Source organism: Panthera onca, chromosome B3, assembly GCF_046562875.1.
Source record: "Panthera onca isolate mPanOnc1 chromosome B3, mPanOnc1 haplotype 2, whole genome shotgun sequence".
Taxonomy (NCBI): Eukaryota; Metazoa; Chordata; class Mammalia; order Carnivora; family Felidae; genus Panthera; species Panthera onca.
In genome coordinates, this window is record NC_138344.1 from 73,074,360 (window position 1) to 73,099,272 (window position 24,913).

Here is a 24,913-nt window from a genome sequence, read left to right on the forward strand (position 1 = left end):
CATCATCCAGCCCTGTAAGTGTTTCTGCTCAGGACATCAGGATCCAAATGCAGGCCCCCTGGGAACATTTCCCAACCCTGCTCATGAGCCTCTGCTACCCCTGCCACCAATGGCACCTTCCTACACACAGAGGGGATTTTGAGCTGTGTAGATGAGGGAGGTGATACAGTCTGTGATTCGGAGGACTCCTGTGTGCTTTTGCGATTGTATTTGATTATGAGGCCATTGTTGGGAATTCTAGGCTCCAAGAGACAAAAGGTACCACTTAGGATTGGGGCACAAACATCTGTGGGCTGCTTTCTTAGCAGCACTGTGCAATGACTTTCACAGGAATTGTGGAAATGGCTATGCATGTGGAGGTTTGATTGTTTCTCTTTTTCTGCCTTCATGCCCTCTTCTCTGCCTGACTTAGAGACCTTACGTTAGAACAGTGATTAATCATTTGATTTCTGAGCCCCATCACTCATCAAGTCTGGCAAGAGGGATCCATTAACATAAAACCCAGAAAGGAAAAGGACAAAGAGTTCACTTCCCAGAGTCTCCAGGGTTGAACTTGACAAGTCTTTGGCCTTAATCAACTAGCCAGCACCCTACGATCAGTTGAGGCTAAAGAGGGCCACAGGCTGATAGTGTTAGCCAAGCAGGTATCTGCCTGGACCCCCCCCCCCCCGCCCTCACAGGGGCTAAGAGTGCAGTGTTTGGAAAATGGACATGGGTCCCTGAGGGCCCACCCGGCTGTACATCTGGGAGGAGGTCATGGAAAGAGCTCTGAGTAAGCCAGTGGAGGGTGGTGACCAGATGGAAACTTGAGCAAGTTTCTGTTATGGAGCATCTCACAGTGTGACCACTGGCAGTGCCAGGAAATTAGTCTTTGGGACTGGAACGAGACTTCAGGTCACCCCGGGTAGGTGATAGGAGCCATGAGGTAATTTAACTGTGTGTTGCTTTAAAACAGGGGGTACTACAGAGGGGACGTCCTGGCTGGATGTAGTCCTTCCTCCCTTCCAGTGGAGGTGATCTCACAGAGGATATCTGCATTCAGTCAGAATTTGTGTTATTTTTATTTCCATTACTGAATCTTTCCTTTCCACCTGGGCAAACAGACTTCTCCCTGCTCCACGCTTCTTCAGTCTTCATATCCTATGTGTTTCCATTGGAACAGTGGGTCTGGGAATTAATTTGTCACTCCAGGCAGCAGAACGAAAAGGGTTCTCAAATGGAGACTAGAGAGTGCCACTTATTCTGGTAACTTTTCAGCGGCGATACGTGCAAATGGGAGGAAGTGGGCTAGGTGAACTTCTAATGACTGTTTTAGAGAGACTGTAAGGAAACTTGCTTAACGTCCTACACACTCAGCTTCTGAGAGGAGTCATTTGGTCAGACACTCAGTGCACTAAAAGCAAAACCTCGACCCTCTGAACACATAGTCAATCACTAACCCTCTCCCCCAAAGCTCTGCTGTGTTTCATTATTTGCCAATTACAAGATGACTACATGATAATTAACATGAAATTATATAGATGAGTAGTTTGAGTATTTTGAACCCATAATTAAGATGCAAATTATAGAAGTTCTGGAGCATGCCACGAGCCAGTACCTCATACATAGTGGTCCCTGAAGACAAACAGTGTGTTCGGGCACGATTTGTTTGTGGCATGGGTTGATACACAGTTCAGGAACCTGTTTGCAAGCTGATTAGATGTCTCCAAGTGCCAATTTGGGGTCTAGATGAGCTGTGCTCAGTGAGCTGAGAAGTGCCCGCTTTTACAGCCTAGAAGCATGACAAGGTGGCTGGGTTCCTATAGTAAATGGAGAATAGGACTATTGCGTTGTGTGGTACTGGTGGATGCCTCTCCCCTTCATCCCGGCCACGCTGGGAGCCTGGCTGCAAGTCTTCCCCAGGAGGTTTTTGTTAAAGGGTGTGTCACTGTGGCAATAACAACAATGACCTACGCTTTGGAGCAGGGACCAGACTGACGGTAAAGCCATGTGAGTGAGGGAAGTGGGTCAATCTCAAAAGCTGATCAGGGCGAGTAGTGGTGTTCTTCTGTGCAGTTTTAGTGGGATTAAGACACTGCCCCTCCCAACCGAACCAATGCACCCAGTTTCTTTGTGCCTGAGCTGGTTGGAAGTCTGTCAGTTAATGAATTCAGGCAATCCTAAGGACAGATCATAGAGAAGTAGAAGTTTTCACTGGCTTCTTCATTGGCTCTGGATATAAAGAAATGCTAAGGATAACAGGCAAACCCACATTCTGTGATAAGATGAAGACCTAACAACTCAGAAATTGGGGTTCCCTCCATACGGACCCCTCTAATCCAAAAGGAGTGCAAGCAGCTCTCTTAATGTGGTTTTTGGCTTTTGTTGGTTTTGTTGTTGTTTTTACTAATATTCTTTATATGAACTACGGCGCTGAAAGTGGCATGGTGCTCCTGCCCCCGGTGTTAACCACCTGTGTTAGGTGGCTTGTCTCTGCCTGACCTTGTAAGTTGTCCTATGTGTCTCAGGCATGAGCAGGCCATCAAAACCCAGTGTTCTGGAAGCAAAATGGATGGTTTAAGAGCAAGCTCAGATCTCTCTGCACAGCTGGCTGTTACTTTTAGAGGTATGTCCTAACCCTGCCAAGGAGCTGGGAGCTGAGGCTGCGGGGCGGTGAGTCTTCTGCCAGAGGGGAAAGTGGCCTCACTCTTCCAGTCTCCCCCTCAGTCCTTCCTTCCTCCTGATTATTGTAAGGCCTCGTATGACTGTGTGAATTACGGAGGCAGCCAAAGCAGGCTCTACTTTGGAAAAGGCACTAAACTCTCTGTTAAACCAAGTAAGTTGGGGGGGGGTGGTCTCAGAAACTAAATCGGTGAGCAGGACTCAAGGATGACCCAGAATGAAGGAGGCGAAATTCACCAGCCTCTTTCTCTGTGGTGTCTTTCCACCCTTCACCCATGACCCTCAAAACTGCCCCTGGTCTATGCCCCTGGCTGTCCTCAGTCCAGACGGGCACTTCCCTCTGCTGGACGGCAGAAAACTCTGGGCTTCATAACAGGAAACAAAGTTCTCCCCAGGATGGCATTTCTCAGGAGTGATCACCCGCCTCACTGTGGTGAGTGGGCAACCTTCTCAACAGTGGTGTCGTAGATGAGCCATGGTCTGTGTGGCTGCTGTGTGGTTGGTTTTCAGACACTAGAGTTAATGGAGCACCACATGAGGGGGAAGCAGAGTGGTTACTGCGAGGGGCTTTTTATTTAGGGAAAACGCACTGTGGAACTCAGACGGCGGGTATGTAGTCAACTTTGGCAAAGGCACCTCACTGCTGGTCACACCCGGTGAGTTCTTGTGGTTAACTAATTATTCTTTCTGGAAAGAAACCCAGTGGGGCCTGTTGAAACACAGCTGAATTTAATTGCTTCGTTTAGCGGGCAGGCATTAACTGTGTCAGATGTGTGAGCCAGATATGAATACATGTTTCCCCAGAGGCTGGATTTGGTTATCAGGTCTATGGGCAGTTTGATAAATTGTATTAATACCACAGGCGGTGTTTCTCGAAAATCCACATAGCATGTTGAGGCTTTGGGAAAGAGGCAGAGATAAGAGAAAGAAAGGCTCTGTGTTAGAGACAGAAACAAACCAGTGGAAAGGGAGGTGACCAAAGCAGGAGTGTGTAGCCAAGGAAGTGTGTCCTTAACAGACAAGTGACGGGGACCCAGTTGAGTTTATGCCCGTGTCACCGGGTAGAGGTGAAAAATCTGGCAAGTGGACTGGGGACTCGGATGAGGGTTGAGCAGCAGGACTTAAAATCTTCTCATGGCTTTCTGGACAGCCCCCTTTTCTCCGAGAGGACCCACTTCACCCATTCACCTGACTGAGCTGTCCCTGTGGGAGGAGCAGAGAATCCCGACACCCTGAAAAGCTCCCCACCTCCACCGGATTATCTGTGATAAAGCAGAATGTTTATCCAAACTGTGAAGCTGTCAGGGACAGGGTAATAGAGATGGATTATAGAAAGCAGTATCGAAGAGTTACGGGCCATCCCCGCACCTTGCAGAATTCAGTGTTTTTTGGTTGTGCTTGTTGTTGTTTTTTTGCTTTCCCATTAGAGTCACAGCAACTGGGTGCTTTCCATGCCGACATACTCTTTGTAGCAATGCCTGCCACTTTACATTTTGTGGTATTTCTCGTCGACAACCCTCTGTGCCTGAAGCAGGTGTGACAATAATGTAATGGGGCTGATTTGTCAACAAATGGAGTTGATACATTTAAATGAGTGGCCCAGCCAAACCACTCAGCTTCAAGTGGCACACAGGTTATTCCAACACTGCCCATGGCACCCCTTCGCTTTTGAATCCACCCTCAAAGGTCAAGGCACATCCTTTTTTTTTTTTTTTAAGACACATTCTTTTTGTACCATCCATGATGCCTCTGTCTTTGAAGGTGGATTTCATTTTTGTTAATAATCACAAGCCTTTCAGAGCCATGATTTATAAAATAAAGGAGGGACTCAAACTCGTTACTGGTACTATTTTGGTTCCAAAATGAGGTATGAATATAAAATAGTATCATTGGTGTGTTTGTGTGGCTCATAAACTGATTCTCATTGAGAGTCCTAAAGGGACTACTTCAAAGGGGTCAAAAATCATTTAGATGTTCAAATCCTGAGAAGTTTTGAGCCTCTTTTAGCTATTTTATCCTCTTTACTTAATAAACACACTTAAGATAAACATAGCATGAAATTGAGGAAGTTGTGCAAACTCAGACCTCATCAAACCAATGAAGACTTTATGTATGAACTGAGATAATTATCCCAAATAAATTCCTTTTGGAAAAACATGAGGGCAGTAGCTTCCAATGGGAAGTGCATATGATGTCCTACTAATTGATAACAAACCTATTCCACGAAATGGTAACTTTATGTCGGTTTGTGTAGAGCCACATAACACTGTGACAACTCAGGAAACTACAAATACATCTTTGGAGAAGGCACCAGGCTGACAGTTTTACCAAGTGAGTATTACAGACAAGACAAGACTTTATTTTTAAAGCTGTTGGTGTTCAAGGATCAAGAGAAGGTAAAATAAGAGAGATATTCATTATAAACTACAGAAGCAAAAATTACTGCTCCCTAAAGTGGTAATTCTGGGTCTCTCTACTCCAGACAGGAGAGGTAAAGGAGACTTCTGAGGACCACCATGATGGATTTACCACCATTTTCATTTGAATTGTATTAATCCTTAGAAAAATATTAGCTAAAAAGCTTGAGAGACCCCTCTAAACACTGTAGGAATTCCTTGGTCCATATTCTCTTCTTTTAAAACTGTATTCTCATTCCATACTTTTCACTTGCTTTTCCCACCCTTCTTTTGGCCTCCCTCCTTTGTCCAACTCAACATTTCATCTGGGCATTCATATTTTGAGAAACCATTATGTCCACTTCTTAGCCTGTCACTTAAGACTCTAAAACCTGGCCATTTTGGTTCTCTAAATGTATTCCTACTTGTTCCCTTCCACAAATGGTCTGCTCGAGGCAAATGAGGCACCTACTTCCCCTGAATGCCTGCACTTGCCCAAACCAATACCTGGTGTTCATAAATCAGTCACCATGGACCCGCAACTGTAAACAGACTAGCACTCATGAAACACATTGAGTTTCACAGGTGACACCGCACTGAATTTCATAGGGAGAGCTTGAGAAATCATATCCCTTTTTAAAAATTAAAGAGGCTTGGGTAAGAGAGATCCAGCAAGCAAATAGCAAAGTAGGAAGGAAGGAAATGCTTCTGTAGTGGATGTGGGAAGGAGGGATTTATCCACAGGAAGATATTCTCCAGAGGAGAAAAAACACTGACTAAATCCAAGAAGGAAATGTATCGGCTGCCATATTACCTGTGTGTTCCTTGTTTCCCCCCTGGTATGGTATGTTCCTGATTGTTTCTTGTTAAGCCCCTGGTCCTCCAAGCAGCCAGAGGTGAGGAAAAGGGAGGACACCATGCTATACACTCAGCAGGGGTGTCCATGGACTTTTCTTCTCAGATTTTCCTTCAAGTTACCCTCAAAGTTAAGAGAGATTCAAAAGATTCACCTAGACAGAATAGGAGAAGCTACCTATAAGAGAAACATTTCAGGTTAGCTCTCAACATGTGTTACCTGAGGAAAGGGACAGTAAGAATGGAAAAGTGTCCACTAGGACAAAGATCTATGTCTTGTCCTGGTGACCATCTGAGCAGGGAGTAGAAAGGGCTGGAGTTGGAGTTGGTGAATTCAGGGCTGGCCAGTGCCTGCAACTGTCTTTAGTTCTATGGAATGAGAAAAGGTGAGAATCCCCTCTGCTGTTCCACAAGCTGGACGTCGGTCAGAGGTGTCTGGCTCCAGCACCCTGAGGGATGGACCGACATGCTGACCCCCACCCCTGCCAGGGGAGCCCTGGCAGCCACCCTCAGTCTCTCCCACGGTGACGACAATATCTCTGACTGCTTTGGCGTGGTGCCATGGACACGAACTGTTCCTCCTTTGTCCAAACGAGGAATATGATCTTCAGAACCCCTGGAGAATTATTATCTAAAACACCAGAGGATACACCAGGATTTTGGCAGTCAGCATTCTGGGCTTGTACAGGAAAACTCCCTCTTTAGAATATTTAGAAAGAATATCCTTCATTTATCCAACGTGGAAACAGTCCTGAAATCCAAGCTGGTGCTAAGATTCTGTGCCAGGTTATTACTGTGACAATTACTTAATATTCTCTGTGCTCATGGTATCGCTCCTTCCAGAAGATCTTTAGGGAAAACTTAGTTCAGTTTCTAGGAGGTTTTTGCTGAGCTGAAGATCACTGTGTGAATAATAATGCAGGCAGCAAGCTCACATTTGGAGGGGGAACAAGGTTAATGGTCAAATCCTGTGAGTATCTCTGCTGAATCCATAATGAGTGCTCTAATTTCTAAAGGAAGCCGTAGCACTGAGCTTCATTTGGGGGCTGTTTTCTCCACCCAATTTTATTTTTTATGTTAATTCTGATTATGAATCCTCATGATTATACTGTGCCATAGGTACATAATTATACATATGCCATAGGTACATGTGAAAATGGGCACATGTGTGATGGCCGGGCACAGGAACAGATGGATTGGAGAGTAACAGGCTCCTTGTGCTTTTTGTCTTAACCGTCGGGTGAGAAAGTCCTGACTGCGTTGGGTGCAGGGCTGGGTGAGCACTGGAGTCAGGAGAGTCCTTCTCCAGTGGCTTTGTCAGGATTGCCCGACTCCTTCCTGGTCAGGGAGTGGGTTGATCTAGAGGGGAGGGATGCACTGTTTAATCCGAGAAGAGCCTTTCCGTCCCAACCACGCTATGAATTGACCACAATAATACGTAGTCCCCTCCACTGCCTCTTTGGCTGGGGTCCCAGCTGGAGGAGCACGCTGCCTGGATTGGGGGATTGAAAGGGAGTTCCTGGTACACGTTGGCCTGGTCGGTTTCTGTAAGGCTTTCTATGACTGTGTAATATTGGCAACAACCGTAAGCTGATTTGGGGATTGGGGACAAGTCTGGCAGTAAATCCAAGTGAGTCTTCAAATTAACTCTCTCAAACCTGTCTGGGCAGTTTGCAATATCTCAGAAACCATCTCTCCCTTTTGAGCCCTAATGTTTAAAATGTGCAGTTGCGGGTGGTGTTTTTCTCCCTCCACCCAAGCTGAGCCCTTGCATCTCCTTCAGTCAAAATGACAAGATAGAGGGATCCAGGAATGCAGGGTAGGAAGGCAGTTGGAGTACCTGACTGTTTTCTTATAGAGCAAACAGGTGGGCCCATTCCAAAAAAGGGCTGTTAGGGAGCATTGAAAGTTGGAGAAGGTGGGAATATGCATCATGTTTCATGGCCTCCTCCATGCATACTGTGCCAACTTCGCATGGGCCATTGTAAATACTGTTCCCCTGAGGCAAAGATAAGTCAAGCACTGCCGGGAACTCCCAGGACTCAGGGCCATCCCTGTGACCTCCTTGGAGAGCACCTCCCCACCAAGGACAACCCAGGATGACTCAGATTTGCCATATAATTACTCCTTCTCTCAGCCTTCCTTGGCTTACAGCCTTACAGTGGATTTGTTAGAAGTAACGGGAAAGGAATTGGTTTCATCCTAATTCTGGCCTCCCCCAAGAAGTTCTTCTCTCCAAGAATCTCCAAGAGCATCTTAGAGACCACCTACCCTGTTTGGAATTGTGCTTTGTATAACCAGGCTGTGTTTGTTCCCAGTAGTGTTTGCTGTGGCTTTGGCTGGGGCTAGCTCCCAGGACAGTTCCAGGCTTGGCAACGCTCAGGGAGAAGAAAGGGAGTTCACAGTGGAGCCAAGGGGCTTCAGGAAAGACATCTTTGATATAGGGGTTAATGAATTTCTAAACAAGCTTCTGTGTGTTAACCTGATAAGACTCTCCAGGGAGAAGGTCACCTTACCTTTGCAGCTCTAAATGTAAGACATGCGTTGCAAGAAAAAAAAAATGGGAAATGTCAATTGCGGTGCCAAAATGAAGAGACTGGGTATAAATACTGAATCAGTTTTAATGTTCAGTTTGTGAAATGTAAGCCTTTCAGCAGAACCAGCTCAGGGTACATTTATTAGGGTCAGTGAGCTAACTGTTTTGTCAATGTTACTGGCATACACACTTCAAAGGAGAACCCAAAATAGAAAAAATGGCTAAGAGCATAGTGGTTAAGAACATGAATTTTGGAATCAAACTGCCTGGGCAAACCCTAACTCTGCTATTTACTGGACATGTGACCTTCGGCAGGTTACCTAATCTCTTTATGCCTCCTTTTTCTCATCTGTAAAATGGGGATAATAATACTACCTACCTCACTGAATTATCAGATTAAAAGAGTTAACACCTATAAAGGGCTTTGCCTAGTGGCTGGCACATAGTAAGTCTTCAACAAATATCAGTTATTATTACTAGATCAGGTTGCTGGCAGGAAGGAAAAGGAAAAAATCCTATCCTAAAGTTTTTGTAAAGCGCAGCAGTGGAGTGTGGCTCTGGCAGCAGAGGAAAGTTCATCTTTGGGCAGGGGACAAGTTTACAAGTAAAACCAGGTGGGTCTGAATGTTCCTGACTGAGGCACAAGTGCCCACTACATTCCTTTTGAGGGTCATCTTATCCACCTTCTCAATTTCTAACCAAGGACTTTGATTGTTAGGTTTTATTTTCCTTTTATACAAGCTAGTAGGATGTGTGTAAAGCCCGGCTAATAGGGTCTTCTCTAACCCATTTGGTTTCAGCTAGAGGCAAAAAGGGCAGAAAGACTGGAGGTGATCTGGGTCTGGAAATTCTAGGCTAAGACTGAGAGAATATAAATTTGGCTGACCTTGGAGAAATAAAAACATCCAATGTGAGAGGCTCACAGAAAGTAAAAGTGATTTTCCTAATAGTACACTAGAGTAGAAACCGCCCCTATGGCTACTAGAATTCTCCAAGAACTGTCATTCAGGGAGAAAACTGTCTTTCAAGCATGGAAATAGCAAGCTTTTATTTGAAATGCAGAAAAAATGGGGAGGAAAGAAGAGAAACTGTTGGTGACTTGGATTTTTTTTTTTTTTTTTTTTTTTTGTCAAGAAACATGGAAGACAGCATTTTACATAGGATGGGGTTTTGGTTTTTAAAGTTTATTTATCTTGAGAAAGAGAGAGGGAGAATGGGTGGGGGAGAGGCAGAGAGAGGGAGAGAGAGAATCCCAGGCAGGCTCTGTGCTGTCAGTGCAGAGCCCGACACGGGACTCAATCCCACAACCCGTGGGATCTTGACCTGAGCCGAAACCAAGAGTCGGACGCTTAACCGACTGAGCCGCCCAGGAGCCCCTCCACAGGATGATTTTTAAGAGGCTATCACCAAATAGGAGTCGAAATGTGTGCAGCATACCCCTGGTGAGTGTTATAGAGGAAGAAGACGAAGGAAATTTAGCAGAGTATAGTCTTTTTGTACTGGGCAAAAACACTGTGCTGATTCTGGAACAAACAAGCTTGTCTTTGGGACTGGAACAAGACTCACCGGGGGCGCCTGGGTGGCGCAGTCGGTTAAGCGTCCGACTTCAGCCAGGTCACGATCTCACGGTCCGTGAGTTCGAGCCCCGCGTCAGGCTCTGGGCTGATGGCTCGGAGCCTGGAGCCTGTTTCCGATTCTGTGTCTCCCTCTCTCTCTGCCCCTCCCCCGTTCATGCTCTGTCTCTCTCTGTCCCAAAAATAAAATAAAAAAAAACGTTGAAAAAAAAAATTAAAAAAAAAAAAAAAAAAAAAAAAAAAAAAAAAAAAAAAAAAAAGACTCACCGTTATTCCCTGTAAGTCCTTTACCACTTGAGAGAAAGCCCTTAATCTATAATGACCAGCTCTCACATCCCAGACTCCTAATGAATTTCTAAATGAGCTTCCGTGTGTTAACTTGATAAGACTCTCCAGGGAGAAGGTCACCCTTACTTTCCTGGCTCTAAATGTAAGACATGTTTTGAAAGAAAAAAATTAGGAAATGTCAATTGCAGTGCCAAAATGAAGACGGTGGATATAAATATTGGACCAGTTTTAATGTTAAGTTTATAAAATGTAACCCTTTCAGAAGAACCGTTTCAGGGCACATTTATTAGTTTGTGTCTACACAGCACAATTGTCCAGTTAATTTGATTAATGTCAGCAGCTGATCCAGATATTTAGGCACTTCCTTGTGAAAACTTCTTTGCGCTCAAAATTGCTTGAATTGACTGTCACATTACCTAAATAATTGCCAGATCTGTTTTACTTTGTGCTGTATAGACTCAGCCTAATAAAAACAAATGCTGTTTTGTTTTTCCCCCAGTCTGTCTCCTCTCCACACAGAAAGTTTTCCTTCTATTCACACAAAGGAAAGATACCCAGCAAGCCATTTGACTGATTGCTGCTGCTAGTTTGCATTTATATGACTCTTTTCCTTGGAAGAGATTAAGACACTTCATACGACTTATTAGCTAAACAGATTGACAGCCTAATTAGAAGGAGAGACGCAGATTCTGAGTATCTTTTTGTGGCTGCTGTTCCTGCCCTTTCGTGTAGAACATTTGGTCAGATTGCTCTGTGATACAGAAATGAGAAAAGGAGGCGATCTTCGTTTGTAGTGTGGGTCTTCTCTGCCGTACGTGAGAGGTGGTTACAGGAGGTAGAACAGTACTAAATAGGTCAGGGCAACTGACGGAGCCAGGAGCATTTCTTTCCCCTAGAACTCTTGTGTTCCCACAAAGCAGGGCACGACAGATTTCAACATCAGCTGTTGGTGTGTGTCTACTCCTTCTTACTTTGGTTTTCAGACCCTTCCACTCCAGGTCTGTCCCTTCCATCACTGGCTCCTTTCTCTCTCCTTTGATTCCTGGCAACCATGTCCACCCCAGCACCAACCCCACCACACACTGCTGCCTGCCTCTTTAGCCCATCCGTTGTATTTCGGAGAAGTTTCTTGGCTCCTTCGGTGATCCTCAATGGCTCAGGCACCTGAGGAAATCCTCCCTGAAGGCAGATCCCAGCAGAGTCCCCATGGAGGTGGAGGTGGCCACCATGGGCTACCGAACGCCTACATCAAGGCTGGCACAGGGGGCCCTGGATGAGGAACACCCCCTGGAGGAAGATCTGCGTGGAGTAAGGAACACCATGGTTTTCATGGTACATGAGTCTGAATCCTCTCCTATCTGGGAAACTGTAGCTTCCACCTTGGGACCCGAGACACATTGTCTCTGAAGAGACGTTTCACAGCAGGCTTTTTGTAGTAGCGTCAGCCACTGTGGACTGACAGGCTTTGGGGATATGCTGCATTTTGGGTCCGGCACTCAAGTGATGGTCATACCGCGTAAGTGTCTTTTTTCCTCTCTGTGCATGAGTATGTCTGTAAATCATATCGAGGGCTTCTGTTTTATCCCCCATTTCCCAGGGAGTACTGAGCGTATACAGTTTCCGGATCTAGCTACACTGCCAGTTTGACCATTAAGATGGTGAAATTCGTTTTAAAAATAACTTTGACTGATTTCATTTAATGCCACCGACAGCAAAGGGAAATTGGCATGTCATGGCAAGCTAATCGATGCTCATTCACCACTGGGCGGGGGGACAGGGTGAGGGGAGGTGGGGGCTGTCATTTCTTCTTATCCCTCCCCCTCTCCCCCCGGCAGTGAGGCCTCAGAATTCAGCTGACCTTTTCCACGCCTTTCCCTTCTGGCACATTAAGTGGTCGTGTTTGCTAACTTTCTTGTGAAAAAACACACGAGACAGATCTATTCTCCCTCAGTTTTTACTAAGAAAGCTTTTCGTTAGTGATTTTGACAATAAACTTCGGCTAACATATTCCCCCCACCCCACCCCACCCCCGTTCCTGTTAGTAATATCTTGGCTTGAACAAGCCCATTTCCCCCCACATTATTCAAAATGCGTTTCTCTGGCGTGAACCCACTGCTCTACCCCCAGCCCTTTTATCTTCTCAACATGCTCTAATAAGATAAACAGGGTCACACATCATCAGACATATTTCACAGACAGAAAAGCCAAAGCACAGACAAGTTAAATAATTTAAGTCAAACCAAAAAAAACCAGAACTGAGATTAGAGCTTGAGACGCCCTGTTTTCTTAGGGTGAATTATTTTGAGCTGTCATCTTTGTGAATTGAAAACAATAGGCACAGGCCATGGGAACGTGCAGGGGTTGAAATTTAACCAAAACAAAAATGGACTGTGTCACTGCACTGTGTTTTAAATGGATCTCCAAGTTTTTGTAGCTGGTAGTTATCAGTTGCATCCTGGGCTCGGGGGTTTTTGTAGGCCTCGGTATCACAGTGTTCACCAACAGTGGCAAATTCTTCTTTGGGGCTGGAACCAGATTACAAGTGTTTCCAAGTAAGTGCTGGAAACCAAGCAGCGATTTTGAAAAGGTGTTTTCTATTAAATGGCCAACTTGCTTTGGTACCTCCTCACGGTACCGCAGGCCGCCTAACAGTGTGCTCTGTAGGGTCCTCGGGGCCTCCACCTGCCTGGGTCCCTAGGGACTCCGGTCTCACAGGTAGAACTCTCTGTAAACCAAATCGGCTTAACCTATGTGTGAATGCCACGGTTCTGACTAGAATCTTATCAGCAGTGAAAATAAGACGCTAGAGAAGCAGATGCATTACGACTCCAGACAAATGATCTGTTCCTCTCTTTTGCATTTTTATTTAAAATATTGGGGAAGGCGAAGCAAGTTCAACTTCGCCGATCTGAAAACTTTATGAATTATGCTTCTCTTATATGCAGAGAGACCTAGATTGACTTTGGATGTTTAGTCATTCAATTTCACCATCTGTGTGTGGAATCTGTAATGGGCAAGGGAATCAAATATAATTAAATGAGCAAATAATCTTCAGTAGTCAATATTCCTACATTGTTTTATGTGCTTTGCTCTGGACTTTTTATCTGGGATTTATCTCTAATAGGCTCCCCGGAAGGACAGTGAAGGTTTTTGTTAAGGTTTTTGTGTCTGTGTGGATAGCAACTATCGGTTGATCTGGGGCTCTGGGACCAAGCTAATTATAAAGCCAGGTAAGTCTCAGGTGCCTGTAAGGGAGAGGAGACATGAGTTGAATAATACAGGAAGCATAGCACGCAAATTATATTTTTAAGAACAATCTGGCTTGCTGGAGACAATGCACTCAACCCAAATGGGGTTTTCACTCCCAGTGAGAGGAAATGTCAGCCACCAGCTCTCTTGTTTGGTCTAGTTGCTTCCAGAATGAATAATACTTAACTAGCCCTGTACGAGAGCAGAGCTGACTTGTTGGGGAGTATCTAATTCCCCCTGATACAGTTAGACTTCTTTCCCAAGGATAGAACCGGCTTCATTCCACTGGAAAAGCAAATTCAAAGAAAAGAGAAAGGTCCACAGTCAAAGACCAATGGGTGAAAAGTAGTGTGTCTGCAGCTTTCCCCACATCATTGCCTCTGGCTCCTGTCTTGGGTGTCTGCAGCTTTCCCCACATCACTGCCTCTGGCTCCCGTCTTTGGATGCCTGCAAAACTTCCAGTCACTTGCTGGTGCATCACCTCGGGTTCTGGACCTTAGTGCAAGTCCCACAAGGATGGAACTTAACAGGCAGTATCGGGGCAGGTCAAGGAAATATGGAGGCTGAAGGGATACCTGGCAAGTTGGCCTTTGCAGTGGTGGGACAGAGACGTGCTTAGCCTAGAAAGACTAGGCCCATCCTCACCCCATCCCACCATGCCCCTTCCTGCGGGTTACTGTAAGGCTCTGAAGGGCTGTGTGAATTATGGGGGTGCTGGAAACAAGCTCATCTTTGGCACCGGAACTGCACTTTCTGTGAAGCCAAGTGCGTGAGTAGTGGGGTTCTGTGTCCATGACAAGTGGCCAGTAATGGCCACTCTGGTGAGAAGGAGGGCCGGGGCTGCCCTGGTACCCCCACGGTCATCCCTTTCCTACCATGCTACAGCCGAGAAGGGGAAAGAGTACGAAGGTTGAGATAAATCCTAGGAAGAAAAACTTCTGTGGCAATGTTGTTCCTATCTAAATGCTGCAGGCTTTCTGCTCCGTGAATTCAATTTCCAGGCCCATATCTGCTCTGGTCGTACCTTTACCTGGGGAGAGACAGCCTCTGCTAACCTGTTTGTACAATTGTGTGTCAGCTGGTCCAAGCACCTTCTCCTACCAGCCATCTCTTCTTTGTCTTGTTCTTCCAAACAAGACTGCAGAGCTACAGGGGGGAGATTGCTAAGAAGTCGGGCGGAACTGACCCAGAGCTGGAGGAGGACAGAGAGGAGGCTTAGAGTAGGTTAACTCAGTTTTAAAACTGTGACCCTTGTAGCACCTTCCTGTCTTTCCTACGTTTGTCTCCCCTTTCATTTTCCCCTGCAATGAGTCCTTTTGGTTCATTCTGGACACCTACTGCTCCCAGGCTGAGCGGTCAAAAATTCAGGTTTGAATTCTTTCTCTCCAAATCTGAAGAATCAGCAAGTCACAGTCATGTCAGAGATGAGATCGAGTCTCCTCTCTCAGAGTGTACAATTCTGACACTCAAGCTCTACTTTTAACCAAGACCTGGTACCACTGTCTTAGAGGCTCACCCTATGTCTTTTCTTCAATACCTGATGTATATTACCATCCAACCAATGCACAGCTTTGTGATAAAGGGGCTCTTGTGAGTTCTTATGCCTGCCTTTAGGATACAACCATTCTTATAACAAAAATGTTCACTTCTTCCATTTGTTTCAGGACTTGACTTTCTAAATGTGCAGGAGATGGTGCATCCTAACTCCCTGCCCTTGTCTGTCTAAGATATCATGAGTTCACGGTGGAACTTCTTTGGGAAATGATAGGACTGTTTACGTTTTATTACTCCTCCCTGGTGAAATATTTTCTTTGGCTACCACATAGACACTATTACACAGGAAGAAAGCTGTGAAATAACTTGACCAATGAATAGGGGACAGGACTGCAGAGTTTGGGGGGAGTCTGGATGTGAGTTTAGATGTCTCTGTTGCTGGGAAACATCCCTGTAGAATAGGACTGCATCATCCCTGCAGACCTGTGCGTCTAAGGCTGAGCTCACACATTTGAGAGCAAGAGTTGACAAATTATCTGATTCAGCTTTGGCAGAGTTAAACTTACAAATGCAAAAAGTTCTGAAAAGCTCATAAGTTTGGTCTTTTAAAATAAAAATGTTTTGCTTTATGTAGCACAACCAATTTTTTTCTCCCTACCCTAAAAGGCCAATTTCCAGAGACACAGGAAAAAAAAAAATCACAGGGAGTCCAACTGCCCCCTCACCACCACACCATGTGTCTGGTGGGGTTTTACTAGGGGATTCAGTAAAGGGAGGAAATGCTGTGGGAATAACAATGACAGACTCTTCTTTGGAGCCGGAACCCAGCTGGTGGTAAAGCCCAGTAAGTGGCCATGTTCTATTTATATTTGACCAAACAAATAAATCCTGTGAAGTTAGTGAAGATTTAATTTAATATGTAGACAAATGTACCTTTTGAAAGATGACTTTTGCAAATGCATGAAACATTCATGATTGTTGAGAATAGAGCAATAACGACAAATAGATGCAAAATGAGACCTCCCCAAATTGCCTTTAATGTGGTAGCTTAGCTCTCCTTCTTCCGAAGAGAAATTGGGGCCCTGAGTTATTTACAGCCACAGTGGTTCTTAAACTACGTTCTGCAATGATTTGTGTGTTTGCTGTGATCTTGCCCACCAAACAAACTTGTCTTTCGTTCTATTAAAAATGAGAATCCATCTCATTTTAAATTCTACTAATATGTATAAGGTACCTTCTTTGTCTCTCATGCCTGCATATGTATTTATTTTAATAGATCCAGTACGAAACCCACACAGTTTCCTGTTTTGACAAATGTCCACATCTAGTCCCATACGTGTCAAATTTCGCTAAAAACATAGCTCTACTATTCAAATGCAATGGGGGATTAAAACAATTCAGAGATAAATTGATGGTCCCAGATGGCTTTATAAACACCTGAAAGGAAATTCAGACTAAAATAAAATGGCAGGTGTGATGGCTAGATTTTTGTTTAACAATCAATTCCTCCGTAGGGAGTAAAAACTTTACACATACCCCACTGGGAAGGATGGAAATAAGGAATTCAGGAGGCTAGCATTCCTGGGGGTTGCACCCAAGGTGTTAGTTCCTCCACAGCACCATTTTGGAGACAACAGGGCCCGTCCAAATGTCAGTCGAAAAGTTCATATTAAGAGGCATGTATTGTCAAGTTGACTGACTGGGTTATAATTGAGACTATGAAATGACCAACCTAAGGAGCTTTAAAATAGGATAGCCTATTTGTGAATGGTTTAGCTGTGGGAAATGCCAAAAGACCAGGAAACAAGCTACATTGCTCCATAAGTTTGTTTAAATCTAGTAAACATGACCAACCCATGTTAATCTTTTTAAATGACTGCAATAAACAGCATTTGGGGGTCAGGTAGACAATGAGGATGAGACAGTGGGGCTTGGTTCTTTATGAGTCAAACAAGGACCCCATCAGGGCTGGTGGTAATGGCACTAGGTGTCCATCTCTTAGTGCTGAGAGACTGTATCTGTGGACAGTGAAAGGAGAACACTTCCCAAGAGATTAGGATCCCTCTGGGCCAAAATGAATGATCCCCACTACTTCCGGCTGGCTCAGGGCTCTAGTGAGTGCAGCAAACCTGTGCTTGACCTAAGGTGACGTATCTTCAGGGTTTTGTGACATGGCCACTCTAACAGCCAAGGGTGAGGGGAGGGCTCTGTAATGCAGTTCTATCCTCAGGTGGAAAATCAGATGTGTGGCTGACATGGCCCCGACCTGCCCCCATCTTTCTTTGGGCTCTGAAGGGTGAATTTCTAGCCCCATGGCTGTTGCCCAGCCATTTTTTTGACTGCCATAATAGAATTGTGTTTGATATCGCAAAGGACTCTGCTGAATTGGTTGCTTTGGTAATTTGCCCTCAGTGTTAAATGAGGTCATCAAATTTCCTCTCTGCACATTTGCAATGAGCAGCATAAAATTCCGGCAAAATGACCAGGAGATACAGAGAAAGATGGCTGAAGAGATAATGAAGCCTGTTCATTACAGTAGGAGGAGATAGTGTGGGGATCTGTTAAGTCCCAGGAAGATGAAATATCCATTAAGGGGTGCTTTCCTGAAAAGTGTCACCAAGAGTTTTTGTTGTGGCCCCAATCACAGTGTGAACAAATTCTGAAAAAATCATCTTTGGAAAGGGGACTCAACTTCATGTTCTCCTCAGTAAGTGCTGCTCTTGTAATTTTCTGATATTAAATCTCACAGAGTTCAAAGTTGTTTGGTGTCAGGCACGAAAAGTTTCTCAGGCTCTAAGACATGTAGGGAGCGTCTAGGTCCTGGGCCCTTCTGCTCTCACAGAGACTCAGTCCTTGGTCCTTCCACAGCTCAGCCAAGTGCCAATTCTTTCTTCTCTAGGGCTGGGAAAGTTGCTGTCAGTGTTTTGCTGCTTACCTATCAATTATCTTTTTCATTGTTTATATATTATCAAGAGTACAAAATTGTGAAACTTTGCCCAGAGTCTATCTTCAGGTCTCCCCCCAGGCTTGTCCCCAGTGGACTTTATTTGAACACACTGCTAAACCCAGTGTGATTTCTGGCTCCAACCTAAGTGGTTTTGGAAGTAACCACAGCCTACCTATGACCCTCTCCTTCCACTTGTTCATAAAAGACCCACTTTTTCCCATTTGGCCTCTGCTAAGATTCCTGGCTCTGATGCCCCATGCCTTCTCATTTCCCTTGTTCCAGGGATGGGTGGGAGATAACTTTGTAAAGACCTATTTAAATGCCAGAGGCAACAAAGATGGTATGTCAGCCAAGAGCAACATCTTGTGTCAAGCCTTCTCCCTGTGTGCCATTTTCCAAATCCTTTCCTTCATGTAGGAAAAGGAGGCACTCCTTTTGAGTTCTAGCACAGCAAAGAGTTCACTATGAGGCCAGAGATAGGAGTTTCCTTCAGAATATTTTTCACAGGCTAACAATAAAATGGAAGTTTGCAGGTGGTTCAGAAATGCATTCTTGGGCCACAGCTCCATGTACAGAAAGTCTTACAGACAGGAGACGGTCAAAGCTAGAGGCATCTTAATTACACCACATTTTGTAGAGGATCAGGGAGAAGGAGGCAAAGACAAGCAAGGGAAAACAAAAACTATTGTTAAGTGGGAAGATTTTTATCTGGGAAAAAGATTAACAAGAGGAAACATCCCGAAAAACTTGGGCCAGACATTCAGAGTTTTTGTTATAGAGGCAATCACTGTGGGGATTCAGGAAACAGGCTTATCTTTGGAAAGGGCACAAGACTTTCTGTGATTGCAAGTAAGTGTCCCTGGCTATCTCTAATTTTGATCTGCATGGCTTCTTCCCTTAATGATTTTTCAATGTTCCCAGGAATGCTTTGCCCCCAAACAAAGGTCTGTTAAGAGCTGAGAAGCTAGTTCTGAGCAGGAAGTTAAACAGGTTACAATGGCAGGATTCAAAAGCCCAGCAGACAATCATGGGCATATAGCGCAGCCCAGCCTCAGTGCCTCCGGCTTGCTCTGACCACACATCCTGGCCCAGTTCCCTCCTCTGATCCCAGGAGACCAAAACCTTAGGAAAGAAAAGTGGAGATTCCTTGGCCTGAGGCACATAGGAAGGCTTGTGTGAGATCCAAGAGCCATTTAAAATATTTAATGTTGTTATTAATTTTAAATTTGTCTAAGAAATACATGAAGATGTCTCATGGTAAAAACAATTCAAATTACAGATAAACCCAATATTCACCTTGACCCATTTCCTTCAGTATCAGTTTGCTGCCCAGAAACAACCACTGGGACTAGTGTGGTACGTCGTGATGAGTTTCTGTTTGGAGTCTGTTGACGCGAAATTTCCTTCAAGGAGGGAGGCTAGAGACACAAAGAACTCGGGCTGCAGTTTGCAGATTTCAATTAGATAAGGCACAGTTTCTTGAATGCAAAAGCTGTTGGCAAAGGAGAACCACCTTCCCAGGAGCTCTTAAAGACTGGATAGGTCTTTGGTCAGAGAACACCTTGGCAGAAGATGGGAGGATGAACTGGATGGCCTCTGAAAGCCAGCCATGTCTCTAGGACTCCAAGGGATGGTCCACCCCATGGCCAGCCTCTGTCACAGCTCTTCTGCCTGTCTTCTGGTTACTGTGACAGTCTGAGCTTCTGTCAGCACTGCTCCTTGTGCTGTGAGTGGTTTCATTTTCTCAGCATCTGCAGGGATTTTGCAAAGAAAGGAAACTCTGGGTAGACTCTAGGGTTGGGAGTTACCAACTCACATTCGGGAAAAGCACCAAGCTCATGGTCACACCAAGTAAGTTCTTCTTTCTGGCTAATTATTCTTCCCAAGAAGCCTGTCTTCCATCACGCAGAAGCTGTCAAAACACAGGTGGTGTTTTTTTTGCTTGGTTTGTGTTGGTGGTTTGTGATACCAGCTGGAAAACAAGGTTATTAATGCGTATATTCCCTACAGCATTGTGCTTTAGCTTTTACTATCCGTGGAGTCTCTCCCTGAGAAAATATGTGAACCTCCATGAGAAGGAAGGTCCACGGAAAGTAGGGAGAAAAAAGGCAGGAATTGGATGAAAATAGACAAAAGGCCTGCAGGAATAACAAACAAGACGGGATCCCAGGAGACTAGCAGTAGCCACTTTGAGTGAATTTCCCAAGAGGTGCTCCCACCAAGGCCCATTCTTTCAAGGAAGATTATGGCAAATACAATCGGGCTGGGAAGTTGCGAGTTATTAGTATTCATCCCACGTTCTAACCTAATTACAAGAAGATTGTTTTGGCCATGGGCAGTCATTTTAGATTTTGTTTTCCTGCTTGCCTCCTCCACCTCCACCTGTCTTCCTAGAGGCCCCAGTCAAGGTTATTGCAATAGCACTGAACACTGTGTAACACCAACGCGGGCAAATTAACCTTTGGGGACGGGACCACGCTCACTGTGAAGCCAAGTAAGTTGTATTCTTCTTTGGCTGGGCCTTAAGGGGCAATCAATCAAATCATTAGTTTGAAAAATACTTTAATCCTGTGCATCTGCTTGGGCTCTTTATTAATGTTCTTTCCCCAGGCCAAAGAGAGTTGGTTTCCTTCTCTGCTTTAAAATGAGATGCGCGTGCACACACACACACACACATATGCACACACAATCTGTTATTACAGCTCATAGTGAGGGGTTCTCAGGAGCATATACAACATTTTCAAAGAAATAGAGATATAAACAACCACTGAGCCAATGAGAATGTCAGGAAGGACTCCCAGAGGGACCCAATGCCATACCACCCCTAACTAGGCTTCCCTGTGTGCTCCCTGGCCCTCCAGGGATGGTCTAGGGCAGGAAATTCCTCAGTGCCTCTCTGTAATCAATTCTGAAATTTAGCAATGTTTGCTGTCAGAAAGAATTTTTTTGACCACCCCACCCACCACCACACCACCTGCCACTGCAGTTTAAATCTCTAAAAAGAACCATTAGAACTTTGGGCATCTCATCTGGGAACAAAATTTCTGTTGTAGAAAGTGAGACTCAGCGCTGAGTCTACTTCTGCAGCATCCCTGAGATGCCATTGTTCCCTTGGGACATTTTAAACACAAGTGTTTATGGATTAGGTGACATAGAATGAACTTTAGAGATAGAAAAACCTAAATTCAAGTCCTGGCTCCAAGACTTTGCTCAGCTGTGTGACCTTGGGCAAACTACCTAACTTCTCTGAGCCTCAATTTCCCCATCCATAAAATAAGGATAAAAACAAATACCCACTCTGTTGAGTTACTGTAAGGATCAGATAAAATGACACAGCTAAAGTATTTAGCATAGTGCCCAAAACATAAAAGGAGCTCATTAAACCCTAGCTATTAATAATAATGATAAACATCATCCCCAACACACAGTGGAACTTTTGTTTTGCCCCTCGGGCTCTTCTGTCAAGACTCTGTCATGCATCAGGAGAAGAGCCGGCATTGGTGGGGGGAGGGTGGATAATGTCAGCCTGCTCTATGAAATTCTTCACCTGGGATTTGAAAGTATCTAAGCGGAAATAGAAAGAATCCTTGCTCATTTAAATACAAAATCATCCAAGTGTCAGAGGCAGGGGAGAGGTATCTGCAGAGAGCTGCGTGGTTGGAGCTCCTGAGGCCACTCAGAGGGATGCACTCACAGTAGCTGAAACCTTACACAGCCTCCCACCACGCTGACCCCAGTGTGACTACCTCCAGAATGCCCCAAGACACAGGCTTCCCCTATGGAGGGACAGGGACAGAGAGAGGCTGGAAGCTTCACAGAAAAGAGCAACTTGTCCCCCAAATTGTCTTTCTGCTCCTCTGGGTGGTGAAGCTCATGGTGAAATATGGCGCCTGAAAATAGCCCCTGAATGAAACTCTCAGACCCAGAGATTGAGGATCAGTAAAGTCTCTGTAGAGGCAAACAGGGGCAGTGCCTATGGAAGAAAAGAGGTTAAAGGGCAAGTGGAATTGCCTCCCATATGTCAGTCTGGGAACGGAGGCTCTGGACAAGAGCTGGAGGGGCTGTGTTCTCCAGCCCCATCAGGACGCAGCCCATAGGACGCAGCTAAGACTGCAAGAAGAAGGGAGCGAGCTTAGTGGTAAAACCTTCCTAATAGGTTTTTGAACAGTGAAAATGAGCTGTCAGGAGTAGTTGCCAGAGCACTTTCTCTAGAGAGTTTCTGAAAGGAGACAGACACCCTCCTATCAGGGGTGATTGAAGCACAACTCTGCCTTGAGGCAGGAGGAGAAATGAGAGAACCTCTTTAAGCCTCTTCCAGACCCTGGAGTCTCTCTCTGTGAAAAAAAAACTCTGGCTCATTAACGCAGAGCTGCACCCTTCAGGACGCCAGGGTTGTTGGGTTAGGTTTTGTCCCAAACCCCCTTTGTTCCCGGGACTGGACAGGACAAACAGGTTGGCTTTTTCATCCTAAAGCTAGAAACACAGGTTCTGGGTCCTGGGTCGCTTGGGCTGTTGAGATGAAGTCAGGGGAGCTCTAGGGGGTTTTTGCAGAGCCCAGAGGCACTGTGGGAATAACTATGGCCAGGGTTTGATCCTCGGTCAGGGAACCAGCTTGTCTGTGCTGCCCTGTAAGTACCACTAGATGGGAGGGAGATGAGATGGAATGAGCCCGAGCGTCTCGAGGCCTGGGTCCATCTTGACCTCAGGTGCAGGGATGGAGAGGGAGGTAGAAAGGGATAATGAGGGGTAGGGATCGCTTATTCAGGGAGGAAAATCATAGGTGTGTGTGAATGACACCCAAGCAAGTGCACTGGAGGTTTCCCTCCTCAGGAGGGCTCGGTGTGGGGGAACGCTGAGTTGGCAGGTTTTTGATGCTGAGCTAATCACTGTGTACAAGGACAAGGCTTCTTTATCTTTGGGAAGGGGACAAGGCTGCTTGTCAAGCCAAGTAAGTGGCATGTAATTTGAATTGTGCACTGAATACTATTATCTCCAAAGGGAAGACCTGATCTCTTTTCTATGGGGGGCCTCCTTGAGTCAGAAGAATATTAAAGGGGTTGAGCAGACCAAGGGTCAGTCATCTTCCTCAGCCTCTCATCCTTGAAGGAGATCTGGGAGGGGTAGAGGGGAAGAAACCCAGCAGGACCCCACCAGGAATCCAGGCCTGGGGTCTGCCTGCTCTCTCAAACTTCCAATAAGCAACCTCATCTGACGGCAAATCTTCCTCAAAGATTTCAGTAGAGTTATCCCTATTTTGTAAACTTACAAACCGAGGCTAGTAGACGCCAGTGACAGATATAGTTCCAAGAGGCTCCAAGCTCAGACATCCTACAACTGCTTTTCTAGGAGACTCATGAATTCAAATCACCAGATAATTTAAAGGTGAGAGTAGCAGTGGTGATCAGTTGTCACCTGCACTCCAGTGGTACCGAGGACTGGGGTCACTAAAGAGTCTAGAGCAAGGGCCGAGGCTTTGTTAACCCCAGAGGCGCCGCTCTCTGGCCCTGCTGCCTGGGAAGTACAGCTCTTGGCACACATCATCCTTGGCGTCTTGAAATAAGAGAAATTAGAAGAGAAGGGAGGGAAAAGCTTATATCTCATATCATGCAGTTACCTCATTTTGTAGCAAGATTGTTTCCCCATGAGCAGTTTGTCTTCATTTACCAGCTGTCTTCTCGGGGGAAGCCATTTTGTAGAAGTGTTTGTCACCAGTGTGACAACTGATGGCTGGTGGAAATTGAATTTTGGAGCAGGGACCCAGGTTGTGGTCACTGCGGGTACGCCTGATTCCCCAGAGTCTCACCTGCCCTTAATTTTTTAACCCCTGTGTGCTAAGTATTTCTAGCTGAGACCACAAGAAACATATTTGAAAGGAAGCCATTTCCCTGAGCAGCAATACCCAGAGCCATTAAGCAAACACGAGAAATCCGTTTGGATAGAAACATTTTCGGATAAATAGGAATTCTCATTATTCTCTATCAGTCTCCTGTGTAAGTACTTTATTCCCCTTATAAGAAAAAAAGTTACAATAAGTATAGCCACAATTCATGCTATGGTGTGAGAAGAGATCTGCTGTGAGTTTGGAGGGAGAGGATTAGAAATGTGTTCAGGAAGATTGGATGTGTTTTTGACAGGATATGTAACACAGTGTGAATTATAACCAGGGAGGAAAGCTTATCTTCGGACAAGGCACTGAGTTATCTGTGAAGCCCAGTAAGTATAAAAGTGTACCCCTGGATTAAGGAATGTCTGTGGATTAGGAGCTGATTTAGCCCCAATTATACACTATACGAAGAATGTTTAGAAAGGGTGAATGAGCATCAAATAGAAGGAGGACAAAAGTACCCCTGGCTAGGACCTGATGTCTTGGTGTGAAATGGGCATGTAGGGGAGCCCTGGGTATTTCTCCCAGAATATATGTGGTGAGAGTAAAGGGGTGTGACTGATTCTTGGGGTACTGGCTAGGCCCTGTAGCCCTGGATTTGTACAGTCATCAGTGACAAGATTTCTAATTCTTTAACAAGCCTCTAAGGCACCATTCTTTTCAGCTAAGTAAGATTATGTCCATTTATGGAAGGAAACTTGCAAGTAATTATCATTGACCAAAATAACTGTGACTAGCCTCTCCCAGAGTCTGAAAATCACCTTTTTTTTTTTAATGTTTATTTATTTATTTTGAGAGAGTGAGAGCAAGAACAAGGCAGGGGCAGAGAGAGAGAGAAGAAGAGAGAGAACCCCAAGCAGGCTCCATGCTGTCAGTGCAGAAACCGACTCAGGGTTCCACAAACCATGAGATCATGACCTGAGCTGAAATCAAGAGTCAGAAGCTTAACTGACTGAGCCACCCAGGCGCCCCTGAAAATCACTTAAAAAAAAAGTTTACTCATAAGTACAAGGGGATGCTTCTTGTTTC

General features: G+C 45.2%; 1 long non-coding RNA gene and 1 gene segment (V, D, J or C); one reads left to right on the forward strand and one right to left on the reverse strand.

Moving 5' to 3' along the window:
• Window positions 1-6,756: 6,756 nt before the first annotated feature.
• Window positions 6,757-24,913, forward strand: part of LOC132669389 (T-cell receptor alpha chain constant-like) — a 52,555-nt gene continuing 34,398 nt past the window's right edge. Inside the window, 1 exon segment of the C gene segment in view lies at window positions 6,757-6,882. Within this exon segment, the coding sequence occupies window positions 6,870-6,882 (13 nt within the window).
• On the reverse strand, window positions 19,189-23,703 carry LOC132669399 (uncharacterized). The gene is made up of 2 exons (XR_009606101.2): window positions 23,615-23,703; window positions 19,189-19,972 (listed from the first exon to the last, which is right to left on the reverse strand). It is a non-coding gene; the product is annotated as an uncharacterized LOC132669399 (long non-coding RNA).